Source organism: Suncus etruscus, chromosome 11 (genome assembly GCF_024139225.1).
Source record: "Suncus etruscus isolate mSunEtr1 chromosome 11, mSunEtr1.pri.cur, whole genome shotgun sequence".
Lineage (NCBI taxonomy): Eukaryota > Metazoa > Chordata > Mammalia > Eulipotyphla > Soricidae > Suncus > Suncus etruscus.
The window spans coordinates 40,987,022-41,009,674 of NC_064858.1; the positions used below are offsets into that span (position 1 = coordinate 40,987,022).

The following is a 22,653-nucleotide window of genomic DNA, read 5'->3' on the forward strand; positions in this document are numbered from 1 at the left end:
AAACTTAATAAACTGAATTAGAAGTAAAAGGGAGATTACTACAGATATTACAGAATTCAAAGGGTAATCAGAGACTACTTTGAGACACTATATGCCACAAAACAAGAGAACATGGAAGAAATGGATAAATTCTTAGACCCTTATAGCCTCTCAAGGTTGACCCAAAATAATCTAGCATATCTAAACAGACCCATTATTACTATTGAGAAAATTAAAATGGTAATCAAAAGTTTTCCCAAAATCAAAATCTCAGGCCCAGATGGATTCACTAATGAATTATTTCAAACCTTTCAAGAGGACCTACTATCAATCCTTTTCATGCTCTTTTTTGAAGAAAAAGAAACACTTTTTTTTTCAAATTTAACTTTAAATAACTTTATGAAGCTAACATCCTCCCTGATATCAAAAGCAGAGATGCCACAAAAAATAAATAAATAAAAAAGAGAACTACAGACTAATATCCTTGATAAACACAGATGCAAAGATCCTCAACAAAATCCTAGCAAATAGGATCCAATGTCTCAAGGTCATACACCATGCCAAGTAGGTTTCATTCCAGAGATGCAAGGATAACTTCACATATACAAGTCAGTTAATGTAATCTACCATATCAATAAAAGAAAAAATAAAACCCATATGATCATATCAATAGATGCAGAGAAAACATTTGATAAGGTCCAACACTCATTATAATAAAACTCTCAACAAGATGGGAATGGAAGTAACTTTTTTCAATATACCAATGCTATTTACCACAAGCCCAGGGCAAATATTATACTCAATGGAGTATATACTGAAAGCCTTTCCTCTAAAATATGCCACAAGACAAGGTTGCTCCCCTCACCAATCCTATTCAACATCATACTACAAGTACTTACCATAGTAGTTAGGCAAGAAAAAGATATCAAGTGAAAGCAGAGATAAACAGATGAGACTACATTAAACTGAGAACTTCTGCACCTCAAAGGAAACTTTGACAAAAATACAAAGACTGGGGCCAGTGAGGTGGCGCTAGAGGTAAGGTGTCTGCCTTGCAAGCGCTAGCCAAAGAAGGACCTCGGTTTGATCCCCCGGCGTCCCATGTGGTCCCCCCAAGCCAGGGGCGATTTCTGAGTGCTTAGCTAGGAGTAACCCCTAAGCATCAAACGGGTGTGTCACAAAAAAACAAAAAAAAAATACTTAAAAAATATTCATTTGGGGCCAGTGAGGTGGCGCTAGAAGTAAGGTGTCTGCCTTGCAAGCGCTAGCCAAGGAAGGACCGTGGTTCGATCCCCCAGCGTCCCATATGGTCTCCCCAAGCCAGGGGCAATATCTGAGTGCTTAGTCAGGAGTAACTCCTGAGCATCAAACAGGTGTGCCCCCCCAAAAAAAACAAAAAAAACCAAAAAAAAACACAAAGACCACTCATGGAATAGGAGAAACTATTCACCTAATAACCATCAGATAAAGTGTTAGCATCTAAGATATACAAGGAACTGAGAGAACTTAACAAGAAAAAAAAGTAGAAATACAGATAGTCAAAAGGCACATAAAAAATGTTCCACATCACTTATCATCAGGGAGATCAAATCAAAACAGCAATGAGATATCTCATGCCATAGAAACTGGTATATATATCACAAAAAACAAAAACTAGTGCTGGCATGGATGTGGGGAGAAGGAATGCTCATTCACGGCTGCTGGGAATGCCATCTAGTCTAGTCTTTCTGAAAAATAATATGGATATTCCTCTAAAACTGGAAATTGAGCTCCCATATGATCCAACAATACCACTCCTATAGATAACCATAGGTACACAACAACACAATACAGGGGCCGTAGAGATACCATGGAGGTAGAGCATTTGCCTTGCAAGCAGAAGGATGGTGGTTCAAATCCCAGCATCCTATATGGTCTCCCAAGTCTGCCAGAGCGATTTCTGAGTGTAGAACCAGGAGTAACCCCTGAGTGCTTCCGGGTGTGACCCAACTCCCCCCCCCACAAAAAAATAAAGAACAACACAATACAAAAATGCCCTCTGCACTATGTTCATTTCAGCTCTATTTACAATAGGCAGAATCTGGAAACAACTCAGGTGCCCTACAACATATGAGTGGCTAAAGAATCTGTGGTACATCTATACAATGAAAAACTATACATCTGTTAGGAAAAATGAAGTCATGAAATATGCCTATACATGGATGAATGTGTATGTAAAATAAAAATAGGAGACTATTAGGCTGAGTGAAATAAGTCAGAGGGAGAGAGAGATAGACACAGAATAGTCTCACTCTTTTGTGGGATTTAAAAAGAATAAAAGACAGTATGGTAATAACACCCAGGAACAATAGAGATGAGGACTAGAAGGATCAGCCCATCATATGAAGTTTACCAAAAAGAGTGGTGAGCGCAGTTAGAGAAATAACTACACTAACAACTACCATGACAATGACAGAGAAATAGAATGCCTGTCCTGAAGATAGGCAGGGTTGGGGAAGGAGGGAAATAGGGGACATTGATGGGAGGTAAGTTGACTGGTAAAGGGTGGTGTACATTTTATGACTGAAATCCAACTACAAACATATTTGTAACCATGGTGCTAAAATAAAACAAAACAAAACAAACGACTGAGAACCTCACCAGAATAAACAAGCCTCCTCAATTAGCCAGTGTGAGATCTCACTGAAAACCAACAACTATGAAAGTCTAAACCAGGGGTCTCAAATTCGCGGCCCACGGGCCGTTTGCGGCCCTCCGTACAACATTTTGTGGCCCTGCCCTAGAGAAATCTTTTTTTGTTTTGTTTTTGTTTTGTTTGGGTCACATCCCCCAATGTTCAAGGCTTACTACTGACTTTGCACTCAAGGATCACCCCAACTTTGCCTCCTGCGGCCCCCAGGTAAACTGAGTTTGAGATCCCTGGTCTAAACTGTATACCACCACAGTGGTATTAAAAAACTGTCAAAAACTCTACAAAAAAAACCCAACAAACCCATCTAAAAAAAAAAAAAACATCTAATTCCGTCAAAAAATGAGGAGAAGAAATGGACAGACACTTTGATAAAGAAGAAATACAAATGGTCAAAAGGCACATGAAAAAAATGTTCCACATCACTAATCATCAGGGAGATGCAAATCAAAACAACTATGAGGTACCAACTCACACCCCAGAGATTGGCACACATCACAAAGAATGAGAACAAGCAGTGTTGGCGGGGATGTGGAGAGAAAGGAACTCTTATCCACTGCTGGTGGGAATGCTGACTAGTTCAACCTTTCTGGAGAGCGATATGGAGATTCCTCCAAAAACTGGAAATCGAGCTCCCATATGATCCAGCTATACCACTTCTAGGAATATACCCCAGGAACACAAAAATACAATACAAAAATCCCTTCCTTACACCTATATTTATTGCAGCACTATTTACCATAGCAAGACTCTGGAAACAGCCAAGATGCCCTTCAACAGATGAATGGCTAAGGAAATTGTGGTACATATACACAATGTAATGTTATGCAGCCATCAGGAGAGATGAAGTCACAAAATTTTCCTATACATGGATGTACATAGAATCTTTTATGCTGAGTGAAGTGAGAGAGAGAGAAAGAGAGAGAGAGAGAGAGAAAGAGAGAGAAAGAGAGAGAGAGACGCAGAGTGGTCTCACTCATCTATGGGTTTTAAGAAAAATGAAAGATATTTCTCAACAATTTTCAGAGACAAAAGAGAGGAGGGCTGGACGTTATAGCCCACCTCATGAACCTCACCACAAAGAGTGATGAGTTTAGTTAGAGAAATAACTACATTGCGAACTATCCTAACAATGATAATGTATGAGGGAAATAGAAAGCCTGTCTAGAGTACAGGTAGGGGCGGGGAGGGGAGGAGGGATATTTGGGACACTGGTGGTGGGAATGTTGCACTAGTGATGGGGGGTGTCATCTTATAAGACTGAAACCCAACCACAATCATGTTTGCAACCAGGGTGTTTAAATAAAAAATATTAAAAAAATTAAATATTGTTTTAATAAAAATTTGCCTTTAAAATAAATAAAAAAATAAAAAACTGTCAAATTTATTTATTTATTTTTATATTAGGTTTTAATTTTTACATATTGAGGCTATATAGTGCTTGGAGAATTCATGGGAGAACCAGGACACCTGCAGAAATATGTTCCTGCTTTTGAATTCTCTCTCCAGCCCTATATCAGATTTAGCACTTGGTGGCATGGCTTATTCCTGGCTTAACATTCAGGGTTAGCTTCAGGGGATAATATGAGGTGCCAGGGATTGAACTCAGGTCAGCTGCATGTACCCTACCTGCTATACTACCACTCCAGTCCCCTATATCAGATTTCTTGAGGAAATAAAACCATATATATTGGGGCTAGAGTGATAATACAGGAGTGGGGCATTTGCCTTGCATGTGGCCAACCTAGGTTTGATCCCTGGCACCATACATGGTCCCCTAAGCCCACCAGGAGTGATCCCTAAACTCAGACCCAGGAATAAGACCTGAGTACTATCAGGTGTGGCCCTAGACCAAAAAAAAAAGTGTATCTTAAGGTTGTGTGTATATATATAGTGCATGTACACACACATATAAATGCTGTATATAAAATATAAAATGCCTTATAATAGACCTATATTATGTGTAACATATATCATATCTTTTGCTCTATAAGACACACCTGACCATAAGACACACATAGCTTTTAGATGAGGAAAACAAGAAAAAAATATTCTAAAGTAAATGGTGCAATATGAGATGGCATATTGGAACAACTAGCCTGTGAGGCCGAAGTATATTTACTATATTGCCTATCCACAGCTGGCTAAACACATTTACCTAACATTTTTTTACATCAGAAAGTAAAAAAACATTTTTTTTTTTTTTTGGTTTTTGGGCCACACCCAGTGACGCTAAGGGGTTACTTCTGGCTATATATGTGCTCAGAAATTGCTCTGGGACCATATGGGATGCCTGTGATCAAACCCGGTTCCGTCCTGGGTCAGCAGCGTGCACGCCCTACTGCTATGCTATTGCTCCAGCTCCCAAAAAACATTTTTTAAAGTATTTTTTTCATTATTATAAAAAAATAAGTCACAGCAGTGATCAAATAGTCTTAAAAGAAAGTTCTATGTGATGGTGAAAGTGCATTAACCTAATGTGGTAAGTCTGTGCAATAAAGGGGGCGTAACACTGCAGATGTCAAGTGGTTAGTATATGCTCTCTTCCCCTCCAGTCAGCATTTGCTCCGTAAGATGCACAGACATTTCCCCCCATCTTTTTTTTGTGGGGGGAGTGTGTCCTATGGTATGAAAAATACAGCAACTATTTATATACAAATATATAATATAATACATATGGTTGTATAGTTAATAAAAGCTTATTTTTTATTTAAGACAGATAAATCTTAAACTTACCCTGTGATGCCAGATGTAACATAGTCCTTTCCCAAGTAGTTATAACCATGGCGAACAAGGTCTTCACACACATCCTTCACTTTACTGCCTCCAAACGCTGTGCCGTAGTGGAATCTGCCGTCCAGCACTCCGGCCTTGCCAGCCAACAGTTCAATTAACTTGCCCACCTGTAGGAGGTGACCCAAGGGAGAAAGTGCTTTCAAGGGAACAGGGATTCTCTTGGCTGACTTCCCCAACAATAACTAGCCCACCGCTGTAACAGCAGTATAGTTCTAGCCCCTCTATTGCACTGCAGGCTCTCCTGCAGTGTGTGGCAGCCTGTTGGAAGGGCCTGACATGAGGACCCGAGTTTAGGTCCTTCAGAAGCCCTTGGGGACAGGTATGGTCATTTCCCTCATGTCATATCTGAAGTGCAGAGTTCAGGTCCTTTCCCAGGTCACGTGATGGTCAGTGGTGAAGTCAAAGCACCACAAACCACATGGAGGCATCTGTGAAAGGCTCAGCATGCACACCAAGTGGAGGGCACCCCTTTCCCCCTTGCTCTGCTCTGGTTACAAAGGACCCAGGACCTGGTTATAAAGGTTCCTTTTTGAGAACCAGCTTCAGGGTCTCACTGCCTCCACTAACTACAGACAGGCTACTACTTTTCTCTCCTAAATGCAGCACGTGTACCCCATGGAAACTGACCGTCATTCGTGATGGGAAGCCATGCGGGTTCATGATGATGTCGGGGCAGATGCCAGAATCACAGAACGGCATGTCTTCCTGTGGGACTATGAGGCCACAGACACCTGTGGGAGAGATGATTTCATGCCATGTAAAGCAAACAGATGGGGAGGGCGAACACTTTGAACTGGGGTTTCCCCACTGTACTCTCTAGCCCAGCGGCTCCACAATCTTCTCTGCTGGTGTTGACCAGGAGCTTAGCAAAGAAAGTTCCTACTAATCCTGTGCAGCACTGAGCTACAAAGGCAGCTTCTGTGGGAAGACCCTGCAGATCTATGGCTTGTGGGATACCAGCATCTCTGGCCACTGTGATGAAAGGGCAGCATTCCTCTGGGCTCTGGAAGTTTTCCTGCTGCTTCAGTCGGCATCAAGTTGGTTCTTTGTCAGCTGGTTGGTGACCTGCTAGAGGCCACAACCAAAATCATAGACACAGATCTCTGTAATCACCAAACAGAACTAATGGGACAAGGGGTGAATTTAAAGTGTGGCTTTGGAAAGTGGTAACAAGAAGTACTGGTGTGGGGATGATGTGCTAATGGGCTGGCCTGGAGTGCTGGCTGGTCGGCTATTTCTGCCAGGGCTTTCCTGGCTGAGCCTCAATTGCCTGAAGGAATTTTGATTCTTATGGCTTATAACACATTAGAAAATGATCTTTGATTAACATTGTAAAGTTGAACAAGGAAAATAAATGCCAAATCATTCTAGGGGAAAAAAGGGTGAGTATTAGAAATGGAATTCTAAGAATGAGAACAGAACAAAACAAACTACCAACTCTATGCATACTAATACTTTCTTAAATTAACTGTACTTTATTACTACATTAATATTATTCTAACATGTAAGGGATTATCTTGCTTCAATGGGTTTAATTCCTCTGATTTTTTTTTCTTGGAAGTTCGAGAAGGGTAGAATTTAGACAGTTAACCACAATCAATAGAAAATTAATGTATGATATTGGAGCAAGAAAAAAATGCTTTTTTTTTTTTGTTTCTGTCTTGGGTTCACACCCAGTGACGCTCAGGAGTTACTCCTGGCTATGTGCTCAGAAATTGCTCCTGGCTTGGGGGGGGGGGGACCATACGGGAAGCTGGGATCGAACCAGGTCCATCCTGGATCAGCTGCGTGCAAGGCAACATCCTACCGCTGTGTTATCGCTCCGGCCCCTGGAAAAAACATGCTTCTATATTTAGTAAAAAAAAATTCCCTTTTCCTTTGTACATATATCAACACTCTAACCCTATTAAAGAAGCCATTCTCAATTTTTAATCTTTTTGACTTGATTTCTTCTTAACTACTCATACCAGGCTAAAATAAAATTTGTGTGATATGTATTAATCTTCAAGTGCTGAAAGGAAAAATATATTATTTGCCTCTGTAACATTAGTTATTGCTACTCTGATTTCTAGAAATTGCTAAAATATGACAAGTTTTTCAAGTTGAATTCTGGAACATAGAAGAAATTACAATTGGTCGGCTGAAATGACACTGTATGTTCAGCAAATATATTCTGTCCTTTTTGTGAAAGACAGATGCCTTCACCCAGTTTACTTTATTTCAAATTCAGCTACAATGCATTAGGCTTTAAATTATGCAGTGCATGCCCTTCTTTATTCTCTCCAAAAATACATTTTGTCCACACTGATATTATCCGACAAAACATGAGGGCTACTGGGAAGCCTACGTTAAAAGAGATCAAATTGTAAATCTAGGTGCACCGACAACAACAATGTGTGGCAGTGAACAAAATGAAGATAGAAATAAAGAAAAAAAAGGAAGGGAGAAAGAAGAAAAAATAAAAAAAGAAGAAAGAAAGCCTCCAGCAGTTCCTAAAGAGGCCATCCTGGGACATGCTCGGGTGAGAGGGTGAGAATGTCCTTTGCCCTGTGAGTGTTTGACTGCATCCATTAAAAACAAAACCAAAGTGAAGTTTCTGCTCCTGTTTATTGGTGCTCACTCACAGGAGTCTGTGGGGAGCTGCCTGTCCCCACCCCCACAAGAAGATGGGAGAGAGGCACAGAAGCCATGGCGCACTGACACCACAGGAAGGCTGGCAGAGAGATGATTGGGGTGTGTTTCCATTTCAATTGACAAATTCAATCCAGCAAACTTAACTTGATTTTGCCATTAGAACAAAAGCAATGCTTTCCCCCCTGAAACGAAAATTTCTGTTATCCCCCCTAAAATCTGATAGTACTTATACTGTTGGGCTTCCTTACAGGGGACTTATTTTTTGTATCAGCTCTTTTCTGACACCGAGTTTCAAGTCCATTATAAGTAACTCTGAGGTTTATTTTTTTTTCATTCCATTCCATTAGGGGAACGGCTTTGGTCGCAGTTGAATCGAGGGCACCTGTAAGCCAAAAATTAAATCTTAGCTAACTTAAAATTACTTTAGGCTCTGAAAACCCTTTTATATGCCAAGATGGTTCCCATAGCAGACAGCCCTGTGTTGTTTGTTTTGTGTGAAAGTGAATGATAAAAGATCCATGAAATCGACACAGAAAGCCAGAACAGCAGAAAGAACTGAGAGCTCTCCATCATCGCGGCTTCTCCCCTCTGCTGGCCACAGAACAATGGGGGCTACACATCCAACTGCAGATCTAACACAGCTGTGCATTTCATTAGATGAAGAGCACTAGTGACACAAGTAAATAATTAACTTATTCTGGTCCGCTGACTGTGCTTATGAGACCAGTCATAGCTGACAGATTTTAATACAAGTTAACACAAAGAAGCCATAATGAGCTTAGAAGTTAAAACAAAATATTTAGACAGAATGTGATGATCGTGAATCTCAAATAAGACAGATGATTTTTAAGTTTGTGTTTTACTGAATTCATTGGTGAGGTGGGGTGGGGTTGGGGAGGAAGGGAGAAGAATCTTAGAATAAGACTTATTTTTTTTTATTAAGTGATTTATTCCTCGGTTTCAGAGTTAATCAAACTCTTTACCAAAGTGGAAAGGTTTTGTATCGTTGAATAAAACAAACAAGTCAACCAACAGTAAAACTCTGTTTTCTTCAGGGACATAACTTCTCTCTCCCCAGATATGAAACTCTTAAAAGTTAGTCACTTTCGTGGGCTGCTGATTTAAAAATGTAAATGATATGCAGTATGCTTGCTTCTGTGCTGACACCTCCTTAGATTCTTGGAAAGAGGATGGACTACAAACAAACCATATCTAATGGAAGCTGTTGCGAAACAATTACTGATTCGTACCTTGAATGCTTACACAGCATTTCAGATTTTAAAATAAAAATTCACACCCCTCCCTTTGAGCCCTTCCACTCCAACCCCATGCTGGTGTCTCAACCCCATTGTTTATAGCACAACCTCCTGGTACGGAAATGCAAATACACTCCTTTAACTGGAACTTTTATCCCTCTCACAGGGGCCAGCTGGGGATTAGACTACAACCTCCACTGCCCCAGGTTCCTTAGGCAAACAGAAAAAGGTTACAGGGGAAAGCTGGACCCTGTGCAGCAAGAGTACAGCTGGTCAACCAAATATTCCGCCACACCCATTTTCATTTCAAGCTGTATGGTGAGGAACTGAGGGAGCACAGAGCAGTCACCCTGGGCGCCAGGTTACCTTGCCCCCAACTCAGCACCTCCCTCACCATCGTGGGGATGTGTGTGGTCTTGGCAGGACAGATACATCACTCCATTCCTCAGAAATTACTTGTAATTAAAAAAAAAAGAAACTGACTTCAGTGTGAGTCATCCCTCCCACCTGCCCCCCATTCTTTTATAACTAGTTTAGAATATAGTAGATTGATCTCAATTTACAAAAGAAAAAACCGACCTATGGTAATACAATGCACTGCAAGGAGATGCTCAAGCAATCACACATCCTTATCAAGGAGGCAGGAAAGCAAGTGGCAAGTGCAGAGGACAACTGTGACAGCCTCTCCAACTCAAGAGCTGCTGGCTGTGAAGTCAGTGTGAAAACTGATGAGCAAATGGTGTTCCACTGTGTTGACAGCCAGGTCTCCTTTTAATATCACACTTTAGCATCTTTGTTTTTGAGGACTTTTATTTAGCAAGTCTGCCTTCTATGTATAACTGCTGTTGGAGTACATTCACCACTCTGGAGTGGATGTGTGGATCATTACACATCCTTCCCTGAGTGAGAAAAACGGACTCATCCCTCTCAATTACTAAGCGGATGCTGGGTGGCAAGGGTGGTGGTGAGAATGGGGGATGAGAAGAGATTCTGGGACTCGGCCACACGAAGTGTCCGCACAGATTAATCTGCCTGCTGGAAGAACGAAAACGTTCCTGCGATACAGCTTGCCATGATTCAATGTCCCACTTGGTGTGGCACAGTCTGGTAGAGCCTCTGCTGGAATGACAACAGGATGCAAGCGGGCTGCTTTTGCTTTCTGCAGGTACTATGAGATAAGACTATTCACTCCTCAAGGAAAAAAGACTGCTACCTGTAATCTTTCTCTATCCATCAATGAGAGCAAGCAGAGGGTTGGGGCTCAGTAAAGGAGTTATTCTGCAAAGACTGAGTTTCATAAACTGGGATTTAGGGGGAGACTGTGAAGGGCTCACCCCCAATCTAAGGAGAGCAAGAGAGCAAGGAATTCAGTGACACTGGTTTAACTGATATCTGAAGGAGAAAGTGCTGCCTTGGGGAGAAAGCTCCACTTTCTGGTGAGCCTTACCTGCTTGGTCTCTGTAATGGGAATAATTAACATCTATCTCCTGATTGTGTGAGAAGAACAGATGAGCTAATGTCTGAGGGGTACTTTAAGGCCCTTAGATAAAGGCAGCATCTAAATACAAGGAATTATTATTATATAAGAAACCTAATTACTCTCAGCAGGAAGCAAACTAGCACAGCAAAGGAGACCAACTTAATGAATAGGAGGAGTAGTTGCAGTTGCACTAAAGTAGACTGAAAAGGCCCCAAAGAAGCTCAGTCTGCCGGTCCTGTTGAGACCATTTAGCATCAGCAGGACATCGGTGTCTCCTAATAACTTTAGCACTTCACAGAACTTCTCAGCTGCAGATTTCTAGGAAAGAACAGTTTACTGCTGGAGAAAGCAAGAGAAAAAGGGGGCCAAGGAAGCAGAGAGATGTTTTCAACTCTGTATGAAACAAGAAATGTTGCTGTGAACAAACTCATCTCCAGAAGTCGTGGATATATTTCAAAAATGTATCAAAGCTCAGAAACAAAGCTGCAAAAGCAGGCATGGGTGGCTACTCCTTTCTTCTTTCCCTCTACTCCTTCCAGTTATTGAATTAACCTTCTTTTATTTTTCCACCATCACCTTAAATAATTGACAGGGGGTGGAGTGGTAGCGATGAAGAGAGAAAACTGTTGAATCATATATTAGTTTTGTTCTGTCTTCGAATCATTTCCAGATCTATCACTTCTCTTGCCATATCCCGGTTGACATATTTTAATTCGCCTCTTCCTTACATGTTAACAAATAAATAATGCATAAGAAAACTTGATTAGCTTTCTTATTAAAACATCACTCTAAATGAGGGGAGGCGCGAGAAGACAATACCGTTTTTACATGGCTTTCCCATGAGCAGCTGAATGGTTTGATGTGATAAATTTGCATAGTCTGAGGCACACAAAGGGCTGATTAATTGAAACCCTTACAATGCTTCTGGAAGCAGCTATTGTAAAACAATAACCATAGGAACTTTACAAAATACACATGGCTGAATGTGTCAAGAGCTTAATAAAATGTGTTGAGACTATACTATTTGGAAACAGAATCGGAGATTTTTATTCTGGGCCATAAAACACTAAATGCCCTAATTTCAAAGCTTCAGTTTGATATTTACTAAAAGGTCAGGGGGTTACTGGCTAGTTACCAAAGTTTGTTCTTAAAAAGGCAAATTAAATAAATTGTCCTTACAATAAGGTGTCTATGTGAACAATATCACCCTGATTTCTACCATTAAAGTAAGAGCTGTCAGAATTTCACTTTAAACCCAGCCTCTGAAGGATCCTCTGGCCTCATCCACCTTATCTTGGGCTCACACTGTTAGCTCCATGGCCCCCATCTCCCCTCCTGCTTAGAATCTTTCATTCAGGCAGGATCAAGCAAAGTAGGGAGCCAAAGACATCCAGACTTTGAAGCTTCAGATGAGCAGAGAGGATTTTAGTCAGTCTCAAGTACTACATGAGTATGAGCTGTTGTTTCTATTATTTTAAATCAGAGACTTTTCAATCTCTCAGTTTTCAAAAACATACCACAGAAAATGGCAATGGTGAACGAAAGTCTGGAAAAAGCAGTTTTAAATCGAATCCTGTTTAAAGAACTTTCTTCTTGACTGCATGGACTAATGTTTTCTCATAGTCTCTGTCTACCTGTTGTATAAAAATTCCTTATTGTGTGAGAGAGTCAGCATCAGTCTTGTTTTCTTCTAGTAAACTTTCAATTAAAGTCAATAAAGTAACAGCAGGATGAACTGCATTTATTAATGCAAAATGGAGGCAAGAGACCTTATAAGAAAATTTTAGTTGAACAAGATGGGGTTAAAGTCTTCCAAACAATCTGACAAAACTTGTAATCCTTATGAGCCAGTGACAGTCAGACTAAACCACTTACGAAAAAATATTACATTTGACAAGACTACACTTCTATCATAAAACAACAACTGCCATCACTCTGTTTAAGCTCACTGAGGATTTAGGGGAGATAACGAGGAGTGTATGCCATTATCTCAGATTTGCGATTATTAAAAAGCTTCTGTTTGCCAGGACAAACACTCTTGCTCAAATCCAGTTTTTCCTCTCCTTAGGAACAGTGTTTGGCATTTCTGCCTGATTCTGTGATCTACAGAACCTTTGTTGGAGGTAATCCTTTTTCACAGAGACTGAGAAATGTTCTTTCAGGGAAGTGATATATTGCCCCCCCCTCCAACACACACACATCAAAGGACTCTACTTTTTCCTTCCTCCAGGTCAATGGCAGCAAAAGAGAAAATTTGGAAATATAAAAATTTAATTTGCCTGAACACTGACATAAAATTTTATTTAGAAAATCCTTAAACTGACAAGTAATGTTTATTAGAGAGCTGGAAACACAAACACAAAACTCCAAACTAAGTGGTAAATCTGCTAATGCTCATACTTCTCATCATTGCACTACCAGAAAAGGCGAAATTCAAGATAAAATGTTTGGGCTGAAGAGAGACTATGTGCTGTGCTTAGTCTTAGGAGACTAAGACTCAATTCCTGGTGCCAGGAGTAAACCCTGAGCAGTGAACTGTGAATGGCCCCAAAGCACCCCTGGGTGTGGCCAAAAATATTTGCCGTTGATGAATTCTTGCCATACAGAAGTTATACCCAAGTTCAAGAAGGTTCCATGAGTTATCTTGACTGTAATAAAAAATGGCTGAAAATCTGACTCCAATCAGCATTTTAATTTATAAATATTATTCTGTCTAAACTCTAAAAAGTCAATCAAGAAAGAATATGTAGAAAAACACAGAGAGCTCTCTAGACCCAAGTTTTGCTCTATTTCCCTGTGTGGAGTCCCACATGCATCCATTTACATGTATTCCAGCTTCACTCAAAAACATCAAGCAGTGTAGGACCCCAGAAGAGATGAAGGTTTTAGGATTTTTTATAACTCTCAAAAAAACACCCAACTAAGTTTTAAACAAAAGAACTATAAGTTTTCATCCTAAGGCTAGATCGATAGCAAAGCAGGTAGGGCATTTTGCCTTGTACATAGCCTACCCGGATTCAATCCCCGGCATCCCATATGGTCCGGTCCCCTGAACCTGCCAGGAATAATTTCTAAGTGCAGAGCCAGGAGTAACCCCTGAGTGCCACCAGATGTAGCCCCCAAACCAAAAACCAAACCAAAAAAAAAGTTTTCTTCCTTTGTGGACAAACACACTACAGATCATAGCTAGGTTATTACCGATTTTAGCTTTCTAGTATTTTGCATGGGAAAAGACTCTAAAGAGTCTTAATCAAAGGCCCAGCTTGTATGCATCTGTGTGTGTATGTTTGTTTCACTGCACATTTATTGATGAGATATACAATGAACCTCATAGACCCAAAGAAATTCTCAAAATTTCTCATTAAGAGGCAGTACTAGACTTTTTTTTTTTCTCTTTACTTTCTACAGGGGCCACATCCAGCAGTGCTTTTGGGATTCGGATTGGTAGTTGTGGATCTAGCCCAGTGCCTCAATTGGGAAGGTTGTGCTCTCTACTTGCGCCACATCATCCCTGACCCTAAAAGACTATCAACTTTCTATAATTTACAGAGTGCTACATGAGTATATCCTGCATGGTTTTATGTTGCTGGTGACAGCCTCTTCTTTAAGAAATACATTAAGAAATACTTTCTGTTTCATATGCTGGTACAGAAAGGACTGAACCCAGGGCTTTGTACACACCAAGTGTGTGCTCTACCATTCCCTGGCTTCAGTCCTCCATCCCCCCCCCACCTTTTTTTTTTCCTTGGGAAGCCCGCAAGCAGTTCAAGGGGACTAGGGAAGATAATCTTAGGGACACTGTGTGTGTGTGTGTGTGTGTGTGTGTGTGTGTGTGTGTGTGTGTGTGTCTGACAGGTCACACTTGGTGGTATGGGAGATGGGATATGCAGTGTGTGTGTGTGTGTATGTGTGTGTGTGTGTGTGTGTGTGAGAGAGAGAGAGAGAGAGAGAGAGAGAGAGAGAGAGAGAGAGAGAGAGAGAGAGAGAGAGAGAGAGAGAGAGAGAAACGTGGGGTCTAGTATATGCCAGGCATGCACTCCAGCCCTTCAAGCTAGTCAGGCTGTCATATTCTGAACAGCTAGGAAGCACAAACACTGCCACTCCTGTAGGGGGCCTTCTCTGATTGCTTACACTCACTTTGCTAATTATATAGCACAGACATGGGTTCCTGACCACTTAGCACTAATCTTCATGTTTTTTTTTTTGGTTTTTCGGGCCACACCCATTTGATGCTCAGGGGTTACTCCTGGCTAAGCGCTCAGAAGTTGCCCCTGGCTTGGGGGGGCCATATGACACGCCGGGGGATCGAACCGCGGTCCTGATCCTTGGCTAGCGCTTGCAAGGCAGACACCTTACCTCTAGCGCCACCTCGCCAGCCCCTAATCCTCATGTTTTAATTCACACATACATTGTGGTCCTCTTCAACCTTCATATGAGTTCATTCACAATACACACCAGAGAGCTACTGCTGTGCTCAGCCCCTCTTCACAGGTTTCATTTGGTTACTAGCTACCCAACCACCTCCGAAACATTCTGACTTGCAGGACAGACACATCCCATTCTGAGAAGAGAGATCCTCAGGTCTTCTCTACTGGTAAGAGAGAGCACTTTAAGAGGCATTGGGCACAGACATGCAACCTAAACCACAGAGATAAAAAGAAAAAAGAATCCATCCCCAATAATATATCTTGAAGAAGCAAACTCCTAGCAAAAGAAACAAGAATTTTATTGTTACTGTTACTGTTTATTTGTTGAGCTGTACCTGGCTACACTCAGGGATAAAAACTAGCTCTGTACTCAGGAATTACTCCTGATGGGCTTGAGGTGCCTGGTATCGAGCCCATGTCAGCAACATGTAAAGCTAAATTATACCTGCTATACTATCACTCTGGCCCCAAAAGACTGATTTTTTTCTGGACACCAAGAATAACACAATGTCAATGTACCAATAGAGGGAACAAGAGAGGTAGGCGCAGAGATGTTTTAAAGTCAAGTCATCTTTAAATTTCTTCACGGAGAACAGACAGGACAACTTGCAACTGGTGCTACAAAGGAAAAAACAAAAGAAAACAAAACAAAAAAACCAAAACCTTCTTTGAAGAAGGAAACCATGGTTAGCTAGCCACCACTTACTCTGGAGACAGAGAAACAAAGTTCTGAATCACAGTTGAGACACTTGTATTCTAAAAACTCACAATATGGCATTGCTTTCAGGCTTCTGTACATATTTAAGAAAAGTACTATATAGCCGAGCCACCTCCTTAAACCTGTTGTGAGTTTCATTAGCTCAATCACCACAAGTGCAAACAGCTCTGCTGATGCTACTGGCCATTTATTCACACTGTCACTCTTTCAGGCTGATTTCAGCACCTCTCTGCGGCAGACACTCAGGGGCTAGGCTACCACAGATAAACGTTAGCTCACTATCATCTCTGCCCTAGTCTTCCCTCACATATCTCTCCTTTAACTCTGTCCTAACTCGCCACTGTGCAAAGCTGAGGGCTCCAAATCTGACTTCATTTTGTATCTGCTCAAATTTTTTTTTTTTTTCTGGTTTGGGTCACATCCAATGTTGTTCAGGGGTTACTCTTAGCTTTGCACTCAGGAATCACTCCTGGTACTGCCCAGGGAATCATAGGGGATGCTGGGGATTAAACCCAGGTTGGCCACATGCAAGGCAAGTGCCTTAACCACTGTATAATCACTCCTGCAACCTGCTCAAATTCTAGTCCGACTTTTATTTTAACCAAGGATACTAACATCTCTTCCCAGAGGCTGAGTGGATGAGCAAGGGAAGTGTTTTCCAGTGAGCTGATTTTAGAAGGAAAGGGATGCTTGGAAACCCAGCCTCTCGTTCAGAGCCTGGCTTACTCTGGGGTAGTGACATGCATTTCCAGACCAAAGTATGTGGGCAGTGTAGAATCTGGATGAGCAGAAGAGGAGTGCTATAGAAAGCTGTTTATCCGAAGATGGGAGACTTTGAAAATACAATCATCATAAAGAGGAGAAAAATGAAAAGCCATGTAACAAAACCCAAGGGGAGGGAAGATGCAGCCACCAAGGCAAGTGAAAGTGGGATCACTGAGAGAAAAGAACCCCTTACCAGGCAGAATTAACAGAATGGGCAATGGGCTCAGAATAAAAAGCCTGCGTTGAATCTTAACTGTCAACACTAATAATACACAAGCTACTCTCTGGAGTCTCAGTTTCCTGACCCATCTTAGAGGACTAATAATACCAACTAGGATGGTAACAGTAAAGGTTAATGGGTGGAATTTAAAAAAGAAAGCTTGTAAATCACTAATACATACAGAGCAAGTTACCATGTATTTGTATGCAGATGATTCCTAAAATGTTTTGTATCTTTATTTTTGGACCACACCCAGCAGTGCTCAGGGGATCATATAGGGTGCCAGGGATTGAACCTGGCTTGGCTGTGTGCAAGGGTTCCCTACCCACTGTTCTATCATTCAGGTCAATGGTTTCTAAGTTTTATTCCTGTCCCAAACTCTCAGGATCTCTCTTCTTTAAATCTACCAGAGTCTAACAGATATTTGCCGGTGTATAAGACGATTGAGCGTATAAGACGACCCCCTAATTTTGCAGTTAAAACATAGGTTTAGGCCTGTATTCACTGTATCAGACAGAACGTTCCTGTGCTGTGACTGTATGTACCACAGTTAGTCAATCACAACAAGCAAAGGTTCAAAGGTTATACTGTAATAGACTTCCTCTCTGACTCAGGCCAATCTGAGCAGGCTTTTTACATTGTAGATTCGGGTCCAGAACATTGTCTAATTTGCATGCATAAAAAGCCTGCTTGGATTGGCTGAGTTAGAGAGGCAGTCTGAGCAGCCTTGCAGTGATTGGTGCAGGATCGAGTTGGAAAATTTGTTTTGTGGCAATATTCAGACAATTTTCATTTAGCGGCATATTGAAACATTTTTCGGGATATACTCAGCGTATAAGACGACCCTCGATTTTCGATTGACTTTGTTTCAAAAGTCGTCTTATACGCTGGAAAATACAGTATCTCAAATCTGCACTCACTCCCAACTCTCAACCCTAGCCCTTACCTAACTCCAAAATACGAGTCCTTCCCCCCAAAGCTGTCATTCTGATTAATAGCATCACTAGCTGCTCAAACCACAATCCTCACCATCCTCACCTTCAATTCCTGCCTTTCTCTTCCTACACATCCAGTTACCAGTATGTCCTATGGGCTCTATCTCCAGAAAGTACCCCAAAGCCATTCTTTCCACTTTCCACACAGACCATGCCTTCATCACTTCTGCCTGGAGCACTGCATTAGCTACCATGACCCCAATTCAATATACCTTTCAACAGAATCCAAGGGATCTCCTAAAATGCTCATAGACAATGTGGTACTCCTTTGCTCAAACTACCACCCAACAATCCCATTGGTTCCCAGAATATTTAAATTCAAATATTTAAGTTCAAATTCCAAGATATAGCCAGAAGGCTGGTATAATATACATCTATATCCTATTTCTTATATCCTATAGATCACATTATGCACTTCCTCAGGCACAGTTTTGGTAACACTAGTACTTATTATGTTCCCTGACTATACCATATTCTTTCATGCTCCTAAATACTTCTAAATACAATACAATACAACACAACACAACACAACACAACAACACAATACAATACAATACAATACGTTTGAATTAGCAAGTCATCCACAGGTCTCAACTCAAATGTCTCCTCCAAAAGGTTGATCCTTATCAGTTTAAAGCACACCTTTAAAACTATCAGCTGATCTTCTTGGTTATTTTTGTGGTTTACCATTTGAGCTTTCCTTTATTATGTATGACCCATTCGAAGTGGAGGTTTGGCAGGAGCTCTTCTTTAAAGGTTTAAAAGAATTCACTAGTGAGTCCATCTGAGCCTAAACTTGTTTTGGGGGAAAGCACACCCTCCAGGCCTCCTGAACTACTGAACCACATCCTTCACGTGTAGCACCTCTATCTTAAATGATCAAGCTTTTATCTTTATTTCTGCCCATTTCTTCTTCCAGGTGAACATAAACTGCAGACAATCAGGGGTCTCGCCATGGTTTTTCAGGTTCAATGACATTGCCATAAATGGGGAAACTGCAACTAGCAGCCCTTGAGCTCTCTCCCCTCATCCAAGCTCAATGGGAAATAAGTCGATGTACTCATTTGCCAAAATCAAAACTACAATAACTGGCCCATTTTCCTCTCTCAAAATATTTATTCTAGTCAGTCAACAAGCTCCTGAGATTTACCCTTCTCTGATCACCACTTGTTCTTCGCACTCAGCTTTATCGTGGCCCTCCAAGAATAGATCCCACCTTGTCTCTGAAGCCTCCTCTTCTGCTTGGCCTGCAAGAGACCCCCCAAACCCACTACTAGCAGTGATTGTACACTAGGCACTGTGCTTACTGATATACAACATTCTGTTTATGCTGGCACCAACTCCAAGAAAACTGCTTTCATTTCAAAGGTGGGGAGACCAAGGACAAAGGGCTCATAGAATCAGAGTTCAAGATCCTTCCCTACTTGCAGATACTTTTTCTTTAACCTGAAGGCTTTCCTTTAAATGCTGAACAGAAGATGATGATGCAGAAATGGGAAGATGCAGGGCCAGAGCATGTAGCACAGCAGGTATGGTGTTTGCCTTGCATGTGGCCTACCTGGGTTCAATCCTGGCATCTATTTCATAAGGTCCCCAAGCCTGCCAAGAATAATTTCTGAGCACAGATAAAGGAGTAATCCCTGAACATAGCTGGGTATGGTCCAAAATACAAACAACAACAACAACAAAAAAGAAATGGTTGGGGCCGGAGAGATAGCACAGTGGTAAGGCATTTGCCTTGCATGCAGAAGGACAGTGGTTCAAATCCCGGTATCCCATATGGTTTCTGAGTGTAGAGCCAGGATTAGCCCCTGAGCACTGCTGGGTGTGACTCAAAAACCAAAAAAAATATATGATTAGTACATCCACTTGGCCACAAGACAGGGCAGGCCTGCTGGAAATAGTGCTCTCAGGTTGGCTTAGTCACTAGAATGAACAGCCAGAGAAAGGAGGCAGCAATGAACCAATACCACAGCAGAAGAGGTAGTGGACTCAGCCACCTCTGGAACCCAGGTCTGTGTGACCTGGTGCCAACCCAGTGTCAAACTGTGCTAAACAGCGAGCTGGCTTTGGGCATGCTGATAAAGTATGCCCAACTATGGACTCAACTAGTGGAGGCAAGCAAACTATAATACTGAGTGAAATGAGCCAGAGAGAAAGGGATAGACATAGAATATAAAGAAAACAAGAGACAGTATGGTAATAACATCTAGAGACAATAGAAACAATGGTCAGATGGTCCAGCCCAGGTATAAAGCTTGACAAAGAGAGGTGAGTATAGCTAGAGTAGAGAAGGGTCTACTAGGATAATGACAGTCTGAACTGATCACTATGAACAAGAAGTATATACTGAAAGTGGAGAAACTAACAGGAAAGGTACCCCACTATGAACAATAGTGCAAACCAAAAGGAAAAGGAAAGAGAAAGAGAATGAGAAAGAAAGAGAGAGGAGAGGAGAGGAAGAGAGGAGAAGAGAAAAGAGAGGAAGAGAGAGAAGGAGAAGGGGAGAGGAAAGAAAGAGGGGGAAGAGAGAGAGGTTGAGAGAAAAAAGCAATATATCTACCCTAGAGCAAGGCAGGGATGGGTGATAGGGAGTGGGAGGGAAATGGGAATGAGCAGTTTTATACCACAGTACTTCCACCACCACCACCACCACCACCACCACCACCACCACCACCACCACCACCACCACCACCACCACCACCACCACCACCACCACCACCCTCACCTCCACCCCCCGTCATGCTGGGTATAAAAGGAAAAACTTGGACTATTGCAGGGGGATGGGGGACCTGGGTAGTGACCAGAACAGGCCTGCTGGTCCTGCAGTAGTCAGAGATAAAGCATCAGAGAGATGCTGCCTGCTTTTTATCTACTCTCTTTTCTTTCTTCTTTGAACCTAGGCCTTCCCTGGCCACCTTTGGCCAGTGCATTTCCAACTCTCTCTCTTTCCCTCTTCTCTCTCTCTTTCCTCTCCTCTCTCTATTTCTCTCTCTCTCTCTTTCTGAATTCCACTCCCCTACCTCAGCCTTGGCAGACACGAGGCGGAATAAAAAATATACTTAATTTCTTCTCTTTTTCCTCTCTCAGTCCCTGTTGGGCGGTTGCTACATGTTGGCATCCTGGGTGATCACAAGGCTCCATCTGGCAGCTGGGCCCCACAGGCCCCTGTGAATCTTGCAGCATAGGACCCTGGCTGCCTTGAGCCTCTGCGGCGTGCTGTTCTGCAGTTCTAGCAGACTTGGGTGGCTCCAGCACTTCACCAAGAATACTTTACCAAGCCAGACTCTCATTCAGATTTGAAGGGAAAACACACAACTTCTAGATAAATGACAACTCAGGAATGTCATATACCTAAAACCATCTCTATAAGAACTAAAGGTTCTTGGCTATTTTGAGCCAAGACAGACAACAAACTTCTATAGAAAGAAGGCACAAAACTCCATAATAATCTCACTCAATATCAATGGCCTAAATGCACCAATTAAAAGATAGAGTAGCAGGAAGGATTAGAAAATGGAATCCAATTTTCCACTGTCTATAAGAAACACTTTTAACAGTAACAACAAACAGATTAATGCCAAAGGTTAGAAGAAAATATTTCAAGCAAAGAATCCCCTCAAAAAAGGCTAAGATGGTCATACAGATTACATTGACTTCAAGACAAAAATAGACAGAGAGGGTCACTTCTTAATGATCAAGGGATATATATATTAGGAAGAACTCACATTCCTAAACATATATGTACCTAATGAGGAACCAGCAAAATATTTAAAACAATTGCTAACAGATTTGAAGGAAGACATCAATAGCAACACAACAGTAGACGGAGACTTCAACACCAATCGATCACCTCTTTTTTTGTGGGGGAGGGGTTTGGGTGTCACACCCAGTGGCACTCAGTTGTTACTCCTGGCTCTGCACTCAGAAAACACAGGGTTTAAAGAAAGAAATGGGAGACAGTGGTTTAGCAGATGTATATTGGGCTTTTAATCCCCAAGAAGCTGATTACATATGATAGATCACATAAGGACACAAAACATACCTTCATAAAGTCAAGAATAGAAATGGTATCAAGTATCTTCTCATGAAACACTAAAACAAAAGTTAATCAGAAACAAATGGAGGAATAACTCAAACACCTGGAAACCAAACGAATTGCTCACTATATCAACAACCAGTGCATCATATCAGTCCATGGTAGGAAGTTTGTCACAAATGGACAGAGGAGAATACAATTAGAATATAGAAGGGACATTATGACACTGATAGTGGGAAATGACCTCTCTGGACAAGAACTGGGTGCTGAAAGGAGATAAAGAGAGATGCATGATACCCCTTTAGTAATAAAATTGCAAACCAGTGTCTGAAAGAAAAGAGAGAGAGAGAGAGAGAGACAGAGAGAGAGAGACAGACAGAGAGAGAGAGACAGAGAGAGAGACAGAGAGAGAGACAACGTCTGCCACAGGCCATAGAGGCAGGCAGGGGCAGAGGAGAAGGAGGGAAACTGGGACACTGTTGGGAGGAAATGTGCATGGGTGAAGGGTGTGGTTCACTGTATGACTGAAATTCAACCATAAATAACTATAATTATGCATCTTATGGTGGGTGATTCAATTAAAGAATTTATATTAAAAAATAAAAATAAGGGCCCGGAGAGATAGCACAGTGGCGTTTGCCTTGCAAGCAGCCGA

The 22,653-nt window shown here is 41.6% G+C and overlaps 1 protein-coding gene across 1 annotated transcript in view; it reads right to left on the reverse strand.

Moving 5' to 3' along the window:
• Window positions 1-22,653, reverse strand: part of POLR3B (RNA polymerase III subunit B) — a 132,660-nt gene that overhangs the window by 17,825 nt on the left and 92,182 nt on the right. Inside the window, exons 24-25 of the mRNA XM_049783144.1 lie at window positions 6,092-6,195; window positions 5,405-5,571 (exon numbers count right to left, since the gene is read on the reverse strand). Of these exons, the coding sequence (XP_049639101.1) occupies window positions 5,405-5,571; window positions 6,092-6,195 (271 nt within the window). The remainder of the gene's footprint in view (window positions 1-5,404; window positions 5,572-6,091; window positions 6,196-22,653) is intronic.